This window comes from Porites lutea, chromosome 1 (genome assembly GCF_958299795.1).
Source record: "Porites lutea chromosome 1, jaPorLute2.1, whole genome shotgun sequence".
NCBI classification, from domain to species: domain Eukaryota; kingdom Metazoa; phylum Cnidaria; class Anthozoa; order Scleractinia; family Poritidae; genus Porites; species Porites lutea.
The window spans coordinates 56,556,150-56,570,516 of record NC_133201.1 but is presented as its reverse complement, the minus strand read 5'-3'; the positions used below and the strand labels follow the sequence as shown (position 1 = coordinate 56,570,516).

The window sequence follows — 14,367 nt, the reverse complement described above, 5'->3', positions numbered from 1 at the left end:
CTCTCAAAAACTACCATTTTAAAGATCTTTTAAAAACAATCATACCACTTCTAATTATCTGGAGGAACAACTGAGTGAGGAGAGTTAGTAACAGTTACGAATGTGCAATCACAAACAAATGATAGAACTTGGTAGTGATACCAGCGCCGGATCCAGACCTTGAGATAAGAGAGGGGCCCGGTCACCCAGACCCTTACATAACTGGGGGGGGGGGGGGGGGGGGGGGTGGTCTCCAAAAAACTTTTTTTCGACCCTTCGGGCCTCAGTTTGGTCTAAAAATAAGGGGGGGCCTCTCCTGGATCCGCCACTGGATATAATCAAACTACTAGAGATAATAGGAATTGCCCTCTTTGAATCTTTTTGCGGATCCAATCAAATAGAGGACAAAGATCACTTTCTTTTTGGTTGTTCCAAATACTCTGTGATTAGGAATAATTTTTACAATTAAGTCAAGACTGATTCCAAATATTATATTACCGAGTTACGCGTACACGTTTTGTTAATGAACTGATGGACTCATCTAATTAGTCTAGTACCAATTTTTGTTAAAGAAAGAAATGTAAGGACTGATCAAACAACTTGAGTAGACTGTAGTTACGATATTTTGACTGGCCAATACCAGTCAGGCTTCCTCAGGTTCAAGAAAATCACTAGTTACTTTATCAATAGGTGCGGTTACACTATAGCCGTTTTTTACCCGAGGGCGAATGGCTGTTGCCAACGGGGAAGCAACTTTTTGTGTGTAACCGATTTCCCCAAGGTGTAATTGCCTTGGGAAATTTCCATGGATACGTCAAAAAGAACAAAAAAATCTCGCAAAGACATTGATAAGAACTCAAAACGGCTCATCCAATTACGAGAAAGTGAAATGTACCAAACAGTAGGAATCGCGTGTTGTCAGTTACGTAGTGTGTTCGTCATGGCGCCAAATCCTACGCGAAACTGGACTCAGAGCATGGGCTATAGTAAACATAAGTTTCCGCTATTTAATAAATAAAGGTTTTAAAAATCTTTGAGTGATAAAGTTGATTTAAGTCTTGGTATTGACCAAGCGCGCTAAGCGCACGGTGTAATACACCGCGCACAAAACGCCCACACCCCTGTGGGTATTGCTTGAAACCTTCTTAACGTAAGAGGGCTGTCAACGTTTGTTCTGGAACAATAACCTATTGTTTTGAAATAATATTTACGAGTTCCCTTGACTGTCCGTAACTGAGTAGAAGTAGTGTAGTGGGTTGAATTGATAGGGTGCTCTCCAATCGTCACAGAAATGTCTTAAAATCATTAGGTTTCAGTGTAAGACCAACACAGTATTAACTCGCGCAGCGGATATGGTTTTTAAACTGACTGCAGATAGCCTGAATTTCGGCATTGGTAGTGTGCGACTTGAGGAGACGGCTGAAATTCAGGCCAACATGAGAGCGAAAGTATTTATTTTGACAATTAAATTGAAGAATTAGTTTATTCGCAGAAAGGATTAGTACTTAAAGGTCTACTGATTTCTCTGAAGTAAACCTCATAGTCACACTGATTTACCCCTGGGGGATTCCTAAATAAAAGTGACGGGGATGCTCGTCGTCTCTGCACCTAGCCGCCGCCAAACCGCCGCCTTGTTAGCTCAGTTGGGAGAGCGCCGATCTTCCGAGCGGGAGGTCGCGGGTTCAGACCCTGGCCGGACCAACACCCAGGGTCTTTAAATAACTGAGAAGAAAGTGCTACCTTTGTAATGACATCTGCAAATGGTTAGACTTTCTAGTCTTCTCGGATAAGGACGAAAAACCGTGGGTCCCGTCTCACGGCACTTTAATTCACTGATTTGTTCTTGTGGGACGTAAAAGAACCAACATCACTATTCGAAAAGAGTAGGGGTCGTAGACCCCGGTGGTGTGGCCAACATTTACGGGTTGTGGGATTGGGTAGGGATGGCACCTCGAATGGGACCTTAGTCCCGTTCGTGCACATTCTCTCTGGGCAGGCCTGTCCAGAAAAGCTGGTAAAGAAATAAATAGGGGTGTAAATTGCAGATGTTGGTCTCTCTTACTGGGTGTTTGGAATGGAAAACCACTATAATTGCCGAGAACCGATTAGGACTAATCGGCTCCTGATTTGCCCTTTCAGGTATCGCTTAGGGCTGTGCATAAAAAAAAATACAGAAAATGTGACACTGACCACACAGAAATCTAACGTTTTTAAAAAATCTAACGTTTAAAAAAGAACTCGACATCCCTGTTTTAAGTTTAAGCTTCAACCACTCCTTGGGGGTTTAATTTTAATTTTCCGACTAGCATCAACGTCACTTTTATATGGGAGCCCCCCCCCCCAAAAAAAAAACAACAACAACAACAACAAACAAACAAAAGTTTTAAAAGCTTTTTAAAACTCCATGGCTCATTCTAAACTCCAGGCAGGAGACAGTACCCCGTCTTAACCACGCGCGGGAACTTTGAATGACGGTTTACAACAACAACAACAATAACATTACAACAATTTATTGTACCCCTGTTAACCAAAAAAGATAAAGTTAATTTACAAAGAATAAACTTAACAGGGCGCGGATTTCCCAAAATAACCAATAAACTAAAAAATGAAATGCCTGGTGAGATCCCGAGAGTGAGATAAACTGGTCATCGATCAAATTCAAGATCTTTGACTAGAAATCTAATATTAAATATGACTGTCCCTGTTACGCTGAAGTCACACTATTAAACTGTAGTAAAAAAGGCATCAAAAACCTGAGGTAATAAACTCTTTTAGAATCTACCAAAGAAACATTGACATATGACGTGTCAGTGTCACCACATAATGTTCAATTTTAAGTGCTGAGGCGAAAAATAGTAGTATCTATTCCTGTACATTGGATTCTAAATTATTTATGACTGACAAAATCTCTGAAACAGCCTCTCTCCGAGCCACTTTTACATTTTCGAGTCCATCTGTATCGATTAAATCCAAGCTTAGAATGCATTGAGTCAAGTGTTCATCTAAATACAGAAACTCCTTGTCAGTACGTCGCGAACCTTCGAAAGCTTTAACTCTTGGTCTCAGTTCCCTTGCTTTCGTTAACTGAATCTTGATTTCATTTAACTTCTCTTCCTCTACAGCCGAAAGCTTTCCGGATTCCACCGGTCTCGATTCCTTCGCACTTTCAACTTCATTGTCAGTTCCATGACTCAGATCTAAATTTTCTGCTTCGTCAGCCGACCGGTCTGCACTTCGTATAGTATTTTCCTGAACTGCCTCGGGTTTTTCCACTGCATAATTGTCGATAAATGTATCGCGAGAACTTTGCTCCCTGTTTCTACTTGGAGCTTTCTCTTCTTCGGGCGGCAGAAATTCGACTGGAATATCAACAGCGTCTTGGGGTAAATTTGGCTCCAATGCCTCTATATTATTTGTCTTCTCTTTCGGTTTCTTGTGAAGCTCTATCTTCAAGGGTTTTCCCCTGGTATGATAACATACTGGATTCTCCGTTCTGTCGTCTACCGATCTTGCTTTTTTCCGGTGGGAAACCTTTCGTCGCTTGTCACATGGAAAATAAACAGGATTTCCCCAGAAGGGGTGTGCTCTTTCTGCATAAAATCCACCGAAACCAGTGAATGGACTATGAGAAGCCTGAAATCTGCTGGACCAGGGATCACTGAACATTTCGTCCCACATATTAAACACTTTTTCTTCTTATTTGTCGCGTGAAGTCTTGTTTCTCCGAATACTGAAACGTTCAACTGACTTGCGTGAACATTGCAGCTCCTTTTATAGATCGTTAACAACACAAAAAAGCCATCACCGCTAATTTTAAAACGATCCCTCCAGAGACTTCCAGAACCTTCGGGAAAACCCCAGAAAGTGCTCGAAAAAAGCTTCATTCCAGGGAGGGGTAGAGAGAATCAATTTTGTTGTGGTTTACAACTGTCGTTCATCTCCGCACACTTCGTTAAAATTTCATTTTCTATATTGAGTGATATAATTTTAGTAAATATACGCTGGAGCGTTTTGATTTACAGAAAAAAATTATTGCAAAAAGCTTTTAAGAGAAAAGTACCCTCTCCTCCCTTGTGAGTATAAGTTTTTGACCTTTCTGGAAGATTCTGAACACGTGGCTCTTAATATAAAATGGCATCTTCGAAGCGAGAATTCAGTTCCAGACAAAGTTTTTCCGCGCAAATTGTGTATCAACTTAAACATGGGAAAAGACTACTACAAGATTCTAGGCGTCCCTAAGACAGCCAAAGACAACGAGATAAAGAAGGCTTACCGAAAACTCGCCTTACAGTGGCACCCGGACAAGAACAAGGCTCCCGGAGCAGAGGAGAAATTCAAGGAGATCTCTGAAGCTTACGACGTCCTTAGTGATAAAGAGAAAAGAGAAATCTTTGACAAATATGGTGAAGAGGGTCTTAAAGGGTCTCCAGCAGGGGGAAACAACTCGAACATGCATTTTCAAGGACCAGGATTTGCAAGAACTTTTGTATTTACTAGTGGAGATGCACGCCAGACTTTTGCAAGAGCTTTCGGTAATGACGATGAATTTGCAGACCTTATTGGCGGCTTAGGAGGGTTTAGCTTCTTCAACGACCTCAGAAGAAAAACGTCAGGGTCAAGAACAAGCGCTAATGATAGTTTTATGTTCGACTTTGATAGCATTCCACCGCCGCGAACGAAGAAGCAAAAAGTTCAAGATCCGACGATCGAGAAAGATCTACTTGTTAGCCTCGAAGAGCTCTTGAGCGGCTGTACGAAAAAGATGAAAATATCTCGAAAAGTCTACGACGAGCGTGGAAGTTTCACGAACGAAGAAAAAATCCTTACGGTAAATGTGAAACCAGGGTGGAAAGCAGGAACAAAGATTACTTTCCCGAAGGAAGGAGATAGAAAACCTGGAGTTGTTCCTGCTGACGTTGTGTTTCATGTGAAGGACAAATGTCACTCTCATTTTTCACGAGATAGCAACAACAATCTTCTTTACACCGCAAAGATTTCATTACGGGATTCCTTGACCGGTGGGCAGGCAGAAATTCCTACAATCGATGGACGTAAAATAAAACTACGTTTGAATAGTATTGTGCAACCAGACTCTACTAGAAGGATCCATGGAGAGGGACTACCACTACCAAAAAATCCCTCCAAGAGAGGTGATCTGATGGTCAAATGTGACATTCAGTTTCCTGATAAACTTACAGAAGTTCAAAGAGATATTTTGTTAGACACGCTACCAAGTTAAAAATTTTTTTGTTCTATCGCGTGAATCTTATAGAACAAGAACAACATCTATAACGAGTTACTATGCCATCGAAAAGTACAAAATATTGTATTTGCATAGTGAACTGATCTTGTAGTATACTAAAAATAAATTTACGATAATACATGTTGCCTTTTTCTGCGGAAAGTGCGAGATCACATTAAAAATATATGTATTTATCCCAAAATATTTTTTTCAGTGCATAATAATCTAATATAAAGAAGATGTAGAAATTGAGCTTTTCTCATATGAAAAATGTTATCGATCGGGGATGCTATTTCAGGGATTTATCCATTTTAATTGTTTATTGTGCTTATAATTTATTCAAAATAAAAATAAATCTGATCATTGCGTACAGTTCTGTAAAATTAAATGTTGGTAAATTATTCCCAAGAGAATGTGTATGTGGGTTCAGGAGAGATGGAGGAAGGAGGGGGATTTCTGCATTGAGTAGCCTCCCACGCAGAGACATTCTTAGGGGTTCATCCAGGTTCCTGCCCCGCAAACGTCAGCTGAAATGAAGGGTGAAATTCCTTTCCCATTGTTTGCAAATATCAACTGGAGCTCACATGCTGACTATCGGAAAACCAATTGGTGCTGTTTAAGTCAAAGTGTTGACAAGCCAAACACGATGTAGAAGCTCGGTAGAGTGTGATACATGACCAAAGAGTTTTGCCCTCTGTACGAAGGTGTGTGAGTTAACTGTAGTGAGTAGTTAAATAATATATTGTTCTAAAAGTGTAAGGTCTTCACCTTTCACGAAACCTTTCTGATCTTTTCTGAAGTCTCGCATGAAATTTCTCAAGGTCCAAAGTGCACTTCCCAAATCTGGAAGTGTGCTGTGATTTATCTTTTGTTTTTCCCTCTCGTTTCAGCAGACGTTTGTGGGGTGGGGGCATGTGAAGAACCCCTAAGAATGTCCAAATGGGAGGTTATCCATTGAGTGGCCCTCTGCAATTTTACATTTTATTTGCCTTGTGATTGTCACATTTGCAAAACAGAATTTATGTGGTCATCTTTTGATTATGGGGCTACATTCACACTACCGGACAAATTTTTGACTGGTAGTATGTTAAGGTGTTCCACTCACTAGGAACCACCTTAATTGTATGAAAATTTAGATGCCTAGCTCTTCAAAGTTCCATGTGAACAGAGCGAAAACAATGAAAAGTCTCATGTGAACAAAATGTCCAGTCAAATTTTATCTCGGGCTGTGTGAAGGTAACCTGAATTATCTACCTTTTTTACATTAATTTTCTTTGAGGCAGTCTTGTTGAAAACGTATGAGCTAATCTAGCAATGGTTCTGGGAAATCCACCTCTGTAGTCTCATTTCAAATGGTGGAGACTAACAAAGCACTTACTCCCTCAGACTTTGCCAACCAAATAGAAATTAATTACCTCAGCTAGAAAAATTCTGTTATTGATAAACTCTATTTAGAAGCTGATTAAGATGCTATTAAAGAATAATTGTAGTCAGTTATACAGCCAGATCATTATATTGTAAAACGTGTTGTACGTGTTGTAAGATGCACTTCGTCTCTAAAGAAGGAATTAGAAGAAGAGAGATTATCCTCTCTTTTTCTAATACCTTCTTATGTAATTATGAACTAAATGTAACTTATCAGTGGTGGATCCAGGGGAGGTGCCCAGGGGGCCCGTGCTCCCTTTAGTTTTAGACCATTCTGGGGCCCCAAAGTCTGAAAAAAAAAATTGGTTTTTTGAGACTGCCCCCCCCCCTCCCCTCCCTTATCTCAGGGTCTGGATGACCAGGCTCCCCCTCTATCTGAAGGTCTTGGATCTGCCCCTGCTTATAGCAGTGTGATTGATTAAAATCAAATGGGGGTTACTTGGGTTCATTTTTGCTGGGTATGTGCCGCTGGCCTCCCAGAGCCCCTACCCCATTATAGTCTATTTTGTGGCCAATTATAGACCCCATCTTGGGTCCCCATCACTTTTGGGCAAATATGTAATTTTCGTTATGGTAGTCACTTTCTATTTTTATGAACTGACTCACTTTTTAGATTGAATGAAGAACATTTTACTTTTCATCTGCAGTACAAAAATTGCTAATCGTAAATATGAAGAACTGTCTTACTCCAAAAATCTGAAAATGTGCAACCCCATTCTAGAAACTCTATTGAAGGTGGGACCCCATTATAGTCAATCCAGTAGTTACAATGTGACCCCATCCAGCGGCACATCCCATTAGCCTCCTATAAGGAAGAACCCCCCCTCCCCGGGTATAAACTATTAAAGGGGAGCATGCATCCCCAGCCCTCTCCAAGGAATGGGGTGCTTCTTCTTCTTGCTTTTTCTCTTCCAAACTGAAGGGAAGATTAGGCTCCATCTCCACTGTCTCCCAGGTCTGTTGTTTGATCCAGATGGCAGCTGGTGATTGAGCCTAAAAGGAAGAAGGAATTTGGAAGTGTAGCAATCCACACTTGTCAGTTAACCTTTTGTTGAATTGAACTTAAGGTGAGGAAATTATTGAATGGTGAATTTTACACAATTTTCATCTAATCACAGAAACAGCATATAGTTAGTTTAATGCAAACCTCTCCGGGAAAAATTTATTAAGTTTGTATACATGCAATAATTTATTTCTGAGGAACCAATCTAAAACGAGGGCCTGCTTTATCATAAAGGCAGAATTGAAAAATGCTACAACGTGGATATATCTCAGAAGGAATGCCAGCATTTAATTGAAATGTAAGCACGTTCTGAATGTCAGGGAAAGGGGGCACTAAGTACATTGCTAGCTGTAGTCTTATATTCCCAGGGTCTTTCAAAAGATGAGAGACTCTGGGAATGGTGTGCTGGGAGTACTGGCTTCTACCTTAAAGTTATTGTATCCTTTACTCCAGCTGCATTTTTAAAAGGCCTGTTTGAAACATCACGCTATTTATGGGCCCAAAACAAGGATATCGGTGCCGCTTTGTAGACATAGGGTTAGATTTAACGTCTGCGATACAGGCTACTGAGAGGAAGTAATTTAATGATCCAGTAACTAACTGCCACGTCAACAACTTGTACCAAAAACAACATAGTCAACCTTCTCCAACCATAAACCTACAGTTGGTCCCTTCCTTTCTTCGAGTCAAGTCAGACACTAGACTTGCCAGCATTCGACAGAAACAGAGTCACAGACTATTTCAATTTTCTTCCTTTTTCCAGTTTATGACTCCATTGCGCTGATCTAGTGAAAAAATGAAAACTGAGACTCTTTAGTTTTGCTCAGCGTCATTATGAAGCTTAGGATACACCTAATTGCAAAAACGTTGTCATAGAAAAAAGCAAAAAGACAAATAGGAATAAATTAGCCATGTGATTTACATTTGCGTATTTTATTTCAGTATTTAACAATTATTTAGGAATTCATTCACAATAACAAAAGATAATTCTGTAATTCCGCGCTGTAAGATAGACAGGCGCCATAGTCATTTTAGAGCCAACGTTCTCCATCATCAGAAGTTGCACAATGCGAAAAAGGAAAAGGTAAATTGACGCGAGCAATATTAAGTCTCAGTTGTCGCACTTTCAGTCGCCAATCTATTATGTCCTGACAAACGAAGCTTGGTTTGCGGCTCAGGTGAGGAACTGGCGGAGGACCCCCTTACCCTCTCCGCGATGAAAAGTCCTGCCTACGCTCCTGATTTGTTGCTTGAAAATTGTGATCAGATGGTGTTGTGCACTGCAAACCATATGCAGACTGGCTTTTCTATTTAGCATCAATCTAAAACACGCGTTGAGTTCCTGGAATTTACCGCAGGCTATATTTATTGAAAAAAATGGAGCCATTATTTCTTTGGTAGTTATCCGATGTGCTTTGTAATTCGAGCACGTTTGAAATCCGCTGGATAAATCAGCCTTGAATTGCATTAGAACATAGTTAGTAGAGATTAGATTGACACTAAGAAACTGATGCAAATGATTTCTCTCATATTACGTGATTAATATTCAGCTACAAGCGTGTGTGTTGTGAATGTTGCAAGCTATGATAATTGCATGCTAATTAATTCCTATTTAACTTTTTGCTTTTTGCTTTTTTCTATGACAACCTTATTGCAAATAGGTGTATGTTCATACTATCCTCGATAACTTTTCGTGTTGCCTTTGAAAATAGCTATCCAGTATGGGGGGTGTGAACATAGCTTTGATGACTCTGCCTCCGTTGCAGTGACACAACCAGCATAAACTAATTCACTGCAGAGGAACCTTCGATATAACGAAGGGCCAAGGGACTGCCAACATTTGTTTCCTTTAAAAAGGTTTCCTTATAATGAGGTTCTTTTCCATACATTTTCCCATTACTGGGGTAAAACCGTTCATTACACCTAGGACTTCGTTACGTAGAGGTTGATTATATTGAGTTCGACAGTAGTATAAATATTACATATTCAAGATTTTTTAATACCATGTTGTAATGATTGACGTTAGTGTGAGCTAAAAATAACCAAGTTAACCCCTCTCCCCTTCCCAACTCAAGAGGGTGTGTTTGGTGGGCTGCACAATAGCCATCACTGTTACAAATGTAACTTTTTAGCATCGGTGTTTGTATTTACAGCAGACTTCCACAGAGATAAAAACTTCCACATTGATAAATGCTGTGGGTTAATACTAGATTACGCCCTGGGTAGATGTACCCTACATGGTGCTGTGCTTCAAGTACCCCTCCCATGCCACCTCCTGAGTTTAACATCCCACACTCCTTAAAGCCAATTACTTGCTCCTCCTGTAGACTTGTGTCACTGATAATGATCAGTCTGGTCAGGGTCTATTAATTCCTGAAAAAGCTAGCAAAGCTTGCCAGGCTGTCTTAGACCCTCACATGGCAAGTCAGTACTGATGATAAAATTCCCATCCAGTCAAGACTGTTAACGCCCCTATCCCCTCAAATCCCTTTAAAATTCAGCGACTGGAGAGCTGGTCTTTTCATGGCTGACTACTAGATGAGCAGTAAATATCTAAAATTTCCTCAGAACAAAATAAACAATTTATTGCCTCATTTACAAAACAATCTATTTCATATTTTCTTTGTGCAAGTGCAAGATCATACACATGCTTCCAAGAGGATACTACAACAACTAAGAGGGAGAGAAAAGAGACAATAGTACCTCTTAGAACTTAATAAGAAAGGATCTTTTCGTGAAGGAGTAAAGGAAAAAAATGAAAAAACCAAATCACACTCTTTCTACAATATTACTATGTGTTTAAAACACTATTGGGATTTACCAGCAAATTCTTTTCAGTTTATCAACACTGGAATAATATATATATACACAGTCCACTTCTCATATTTGAAATTTTCTCCTATATTGACAGTAAGCTGACATGATAAATACATGAATATATTATTTCTATACAGTGATAAACTGCCACATTAGATCATGGCAGTCTGCATTACAGCTTGCTAAATTGCCCTGTGAACTTGCAAAAGCTTAATACCTTTTATTTTTACCAAGAACAAATTCTTCAAGACTCAACATGGTGACGAACAAGCAACATAAATATTAATCATTTCTTAGCACTCCAGACAATACTAAACACTCACAATTTCCATGTAAAGCACCTTCATCAAATTTCATAAAAAGCTGATTAAAAGTATTTTGATTGAATTATTACAAAAGAAGCATTTTAATGCCATGATTACTTTGCCACTAGGAAAATATCATCTGTCTTTTTTAAACTTACTTTCACTACTACATTTTGGGTCACGGCATATCTACCTGGCTGTTGGAGAAAAGCTTTCTGATGAAGGTGGCTGTTGCGTGCTTTCCTTACTCTAGGGCGCATAATATCCACAACCCTTCAAGAACTGACGAAAATTAGTCCTTCACAAAAATAAAAGGCATTTACAAAGGCTTTAGCTGTTTGTCAAAAACACCAATGTATTCAATTACTTAGCTTGATCAAACCTTCATTATTTGGAAACAATTTATTATCAAAATCCACTCACTAACAATTTAGTTTAATCTTTGTGTGTTTAAAACACATTCATTACAAGTGTTTTGAGTGATATGGGTGGTTTATGAAGTGAAAAGAAATTCTATACATGCATTATTAATTTGATAAAAGGAAAAATGTTAAAATGAAAAAAAAAAGATTTTGTTTCATGATATAAGCAAATAGGGCCATGCTAATTAAGCATTGTACCACCAAAATAGTTTCTTTTCGAAAATATATGACAAATCTGGATAATATTTCTGTACACCAAAAATTCTTTTCTTAACTGTAATAGCTTCCTTCACGGCACTGACATCCATAAAGTCACACACTAAGGGTGTCATCTCAGACAAACTCTTAGTTACCAAGTGCTAAGAAGGCAACCTGCACTTTTATAGGCCACACAGCCTCGACCAAGGTGACACTTGTGTCTTCAATCAACTGACGGTCACGGAAATTTTCTTATTCCTCTTTCCAATAAAATTGTTTCATGGTACCATACTAGCTAGTTCATGTCTCTCCTGCATAGACAAGTTTGTTGGAAATTCAACATTGAAAGTCACTATCATATCTCCCCTCTGTCCAGGTGATTTTGGGAGGGGCAGACCTTCTCCTGGAATTCTCTTCTGTGTTCCTGGTTGAATCACTTCATTTAATTGTATTCTTAATACTCTTCCATCAATAGTTGGAATCTGTAGTTGACATCCAACAAGGGCATCACGTAGACTAACTTTTGTTGTATACAGAAGATTGTTATCAGCATCTCTCTTAAAATACTGGTGTGGTTTGTCTGCAATAACGAATATAATGTCTGCAGGAATTATTCCTGGTTTCTGGTCTCCATGTTGAGCAAAAGTTATTTTTGTTCCAGCTTTCCAACCTGGTTTAATGTCTATTGAAAGAATTTTTTCTTCTCGCGATGTTCCTCCACTGTGCGATAACACCTGACGACATATTTTAAGTTTTCGCGTACATCCTGTTGCAAGTTCTTCCAAGCTCACTTGGATTGGTGTCTCAATTGGAGGATCTTGTACCCCATGTTTCTGGAAGGGATCTGGACCTGGGAAATCAAATCCATCATTACAGAAGGTTTTAAAGCCACCAGAAAAAGAGGACGATGAAGATGTTGAAAACATTCGTGGAAAAGAGGAATTGAAACCATCAAAGATATCTGTTAAACAAAAAAAATTAAAATCAACACAAGCATTATATTTTTATCGAATTAGTTATCCAATATTGTTATATTCTTGCAGAGAGTACAAGTTGACCAGTTGCCAACAATTTTACTACTAGGTGTAATACATTCCTAAAATTCACACATCATCAATAAAAGGCACACTCTAGGTTTAATTTAGCTTAACTCTTCTTTATAGGGGACATGTGACTAAAAATGTAGAACCATCTCCAGGAGAGATCTTTCATATGTCTCCCAAAATTAATCTACCAAACCACACACTCCTACTATCAGATAGTCGTGCGCAGAGTGCTTTTAAAAATATATTGGTACGTACCTCTGTTTATAAAAATTTAGAAGAGTGGAATTTGATTTGCAAAATAATTAAACTCAATACAATGAGGAAACGATTTTGCAAATTGTCTCTCTATAGCTAAACGTGCTCTGACCTAAGTTAAAAGAATATTCTAGAACTAGAAAGTGAAACACGTAGACAATAAAACTCTTAAATAGAACTAATAATTACATATTCAGCCTATTTTCACTTCTTTCATTTAAACAAGAATTAAATTATAACTTTCCGAAACTTGGAGACAGAAATATTCACAATTTGAATTAGATGACATTAAGATTGGTAATCACTTCACTGCAAATAAGTTCTCTCTATGACAACGGAACTCAAAACGATTCGCTCGTGCCCGCAGTTTAAGATTTGATCTCAAGATAGATATTTGTGAGGATGGGTCGGACAATTGAAGTAAGAAAATGATCTTTTCAAAGTAAAATCTTTCGAACGAAAATCGGTACGGTGCTTGATGTACAAAATTTGAAGAAATTTGTTTTGACACGACAAATAAAACGAAATATTTAGAATATCATTTGCCGATCTATGGAAGATTCTAGACATAATTGATAAGCATGAAAAACGCTAAACATGACACTAGTTCAGGAAGAAAAATTCATGACAGAAGACATAACAGATGAGAAAAACCATTTGATAACTCAATTTTGCTGGTATACCATAATTTAAAGCGAGCATTTTTTTTAGAGCTGGAGCAGTTGAGATCTGAAATTAAAAATGACCGCAGGCTGTCTTTCCACTCCAGCGACTTTATACAATAATTTCTTTTGTCATATTATAACAGGACGTTCGTCATCTACTTTGACAAGGAAAGAAGAAAGGGCGACCCGCGAACTGCGTCAAGAGTGACTAACTGAAACGTATTATTACAACAAAGCCCACTCAAGCAAAACGCGAAGTAACGCGTATTCAGGAAACATAACCTTCCGTGTGAGAACGGTTATCCAAATTAAAACTATTTTCTATGTTTTCACCCTGAAAATTTCATCACGTATAAAGCAAATTGACAGAATAGGCAGAAAAAAATGCTGATAAAGAGGGTGCAGGACCGAAATTGAATTCCTACTGGGTCGCGTTCGTGCAATATAAACGGGATTAAAAATAGAAATTTCGAGAAAAAAGGCACACTTCATGTTGTCTTAAAATTGCCATGACGAGGCCTTTCGTCTTATAAATGAGAGTAAATCCAGTCATTCTCACTAAGCACACAGCCCATGCGACCTTTTCTGACTCGTGACTCGCAAACTCTCGTTAAGCTTCGGTACAATGTATCAAGTTGTAAAATACAAGGCCCATCTTCTCAATTTAGCGTTAGTTACTACTCGACATCTGTACCCTCGCTCGATGAAACCCCAAAACTTTATGGCTCGAAAACTAGTACCTTTGAACGATTTTTGACACTAAACGAAAAAGTTGTATGTAAACCAACAAAATTAAAAACAAACCTTGGAAGGGGCAATCGGGATCATCACCAAATACGTCGCGGAAAATGCTCACGGGGTCGGGGAAGACACCGAAACTAAATCCACCACATTCGTTCTTCAATCCTTCCTCGCCGTACGTGTCAAATATTCGGCGTTTGTTGGCGTCTGTTAAGACTGAGTACGCCTCAGATATTTTCTTAAACTGTTCCTCTGCTCCTTGGTTTTTG

General features: G+C 38.9%; 3 protein-coding genes across 3 annotated transcripts in view; 1 reads left to right on the top strand and 2 right to left on the bottom strand.

Moving 5' to 3' along the window:
- Nucleotides 1-2,473: 2,473 nt before the first annotated feature.
- On the bottom strand, nt 2,474-3,734 carry LOC140922742 (uncharacterized). Its single transcript, XM_073372762.1, has one exon. The coding sequence runs from the start codon at nt 3,655-3,657 to the stop codon at nt 2,842-2,844; it is 816 nt and encodes a 271-aa protein (XP_073228863.1). The 5' UTR covers nt 3,658-3,734; the 3' UTR covers nt 2,474-2,841.
- Nucleotides 3,735-4,100: 366 nt separating this feature from the next.
- Nucleotides 4,101-5,593, top strand: LOC140922731 (dnaJ protein homolog 1-like). The gene has a single exon (XM_073372752.1). It carries the CDS (start codon nt 4,181-4,183, stop codon nt 5,216-5,218), a length of 1,038 nt encoding a protein of 345 aa, XP_073228853.1. The 5' UTR covers nt 4,101-4,180; the 3' UTR covers nt 5,219-5,593.
- Nucleotides 5,594-10,208: 4,615 nt separating this feature from the next.
- LOC140922716 (dnaJ homolog subfamily B member 1-like) overlaps nt 10,209-14,367 on the bottom strand; it is a 4,464-nt gene continuing 305 nt past the window's right edge. Inside the window, exons 1-2 of the mRNA XM_073372728.1 lie at nt 14,162-14,367; nt 10,209-12,352 (exon numbers count right to left, since the gene is read on the bottom strand). The exon at nt 14,162-14,367 is cut by the window's right edge and continues 305 nt beyond it. Coding sequence (XP_073228829.1) covers nt 11,670-12,352; nt 14,162-14,367 — 889 coding nt within the window. The 3' untranslated portion in view covers nt 10,209-11,669. The remainder of the gene's footprint in view (nt 12,353-14,161) is intronic.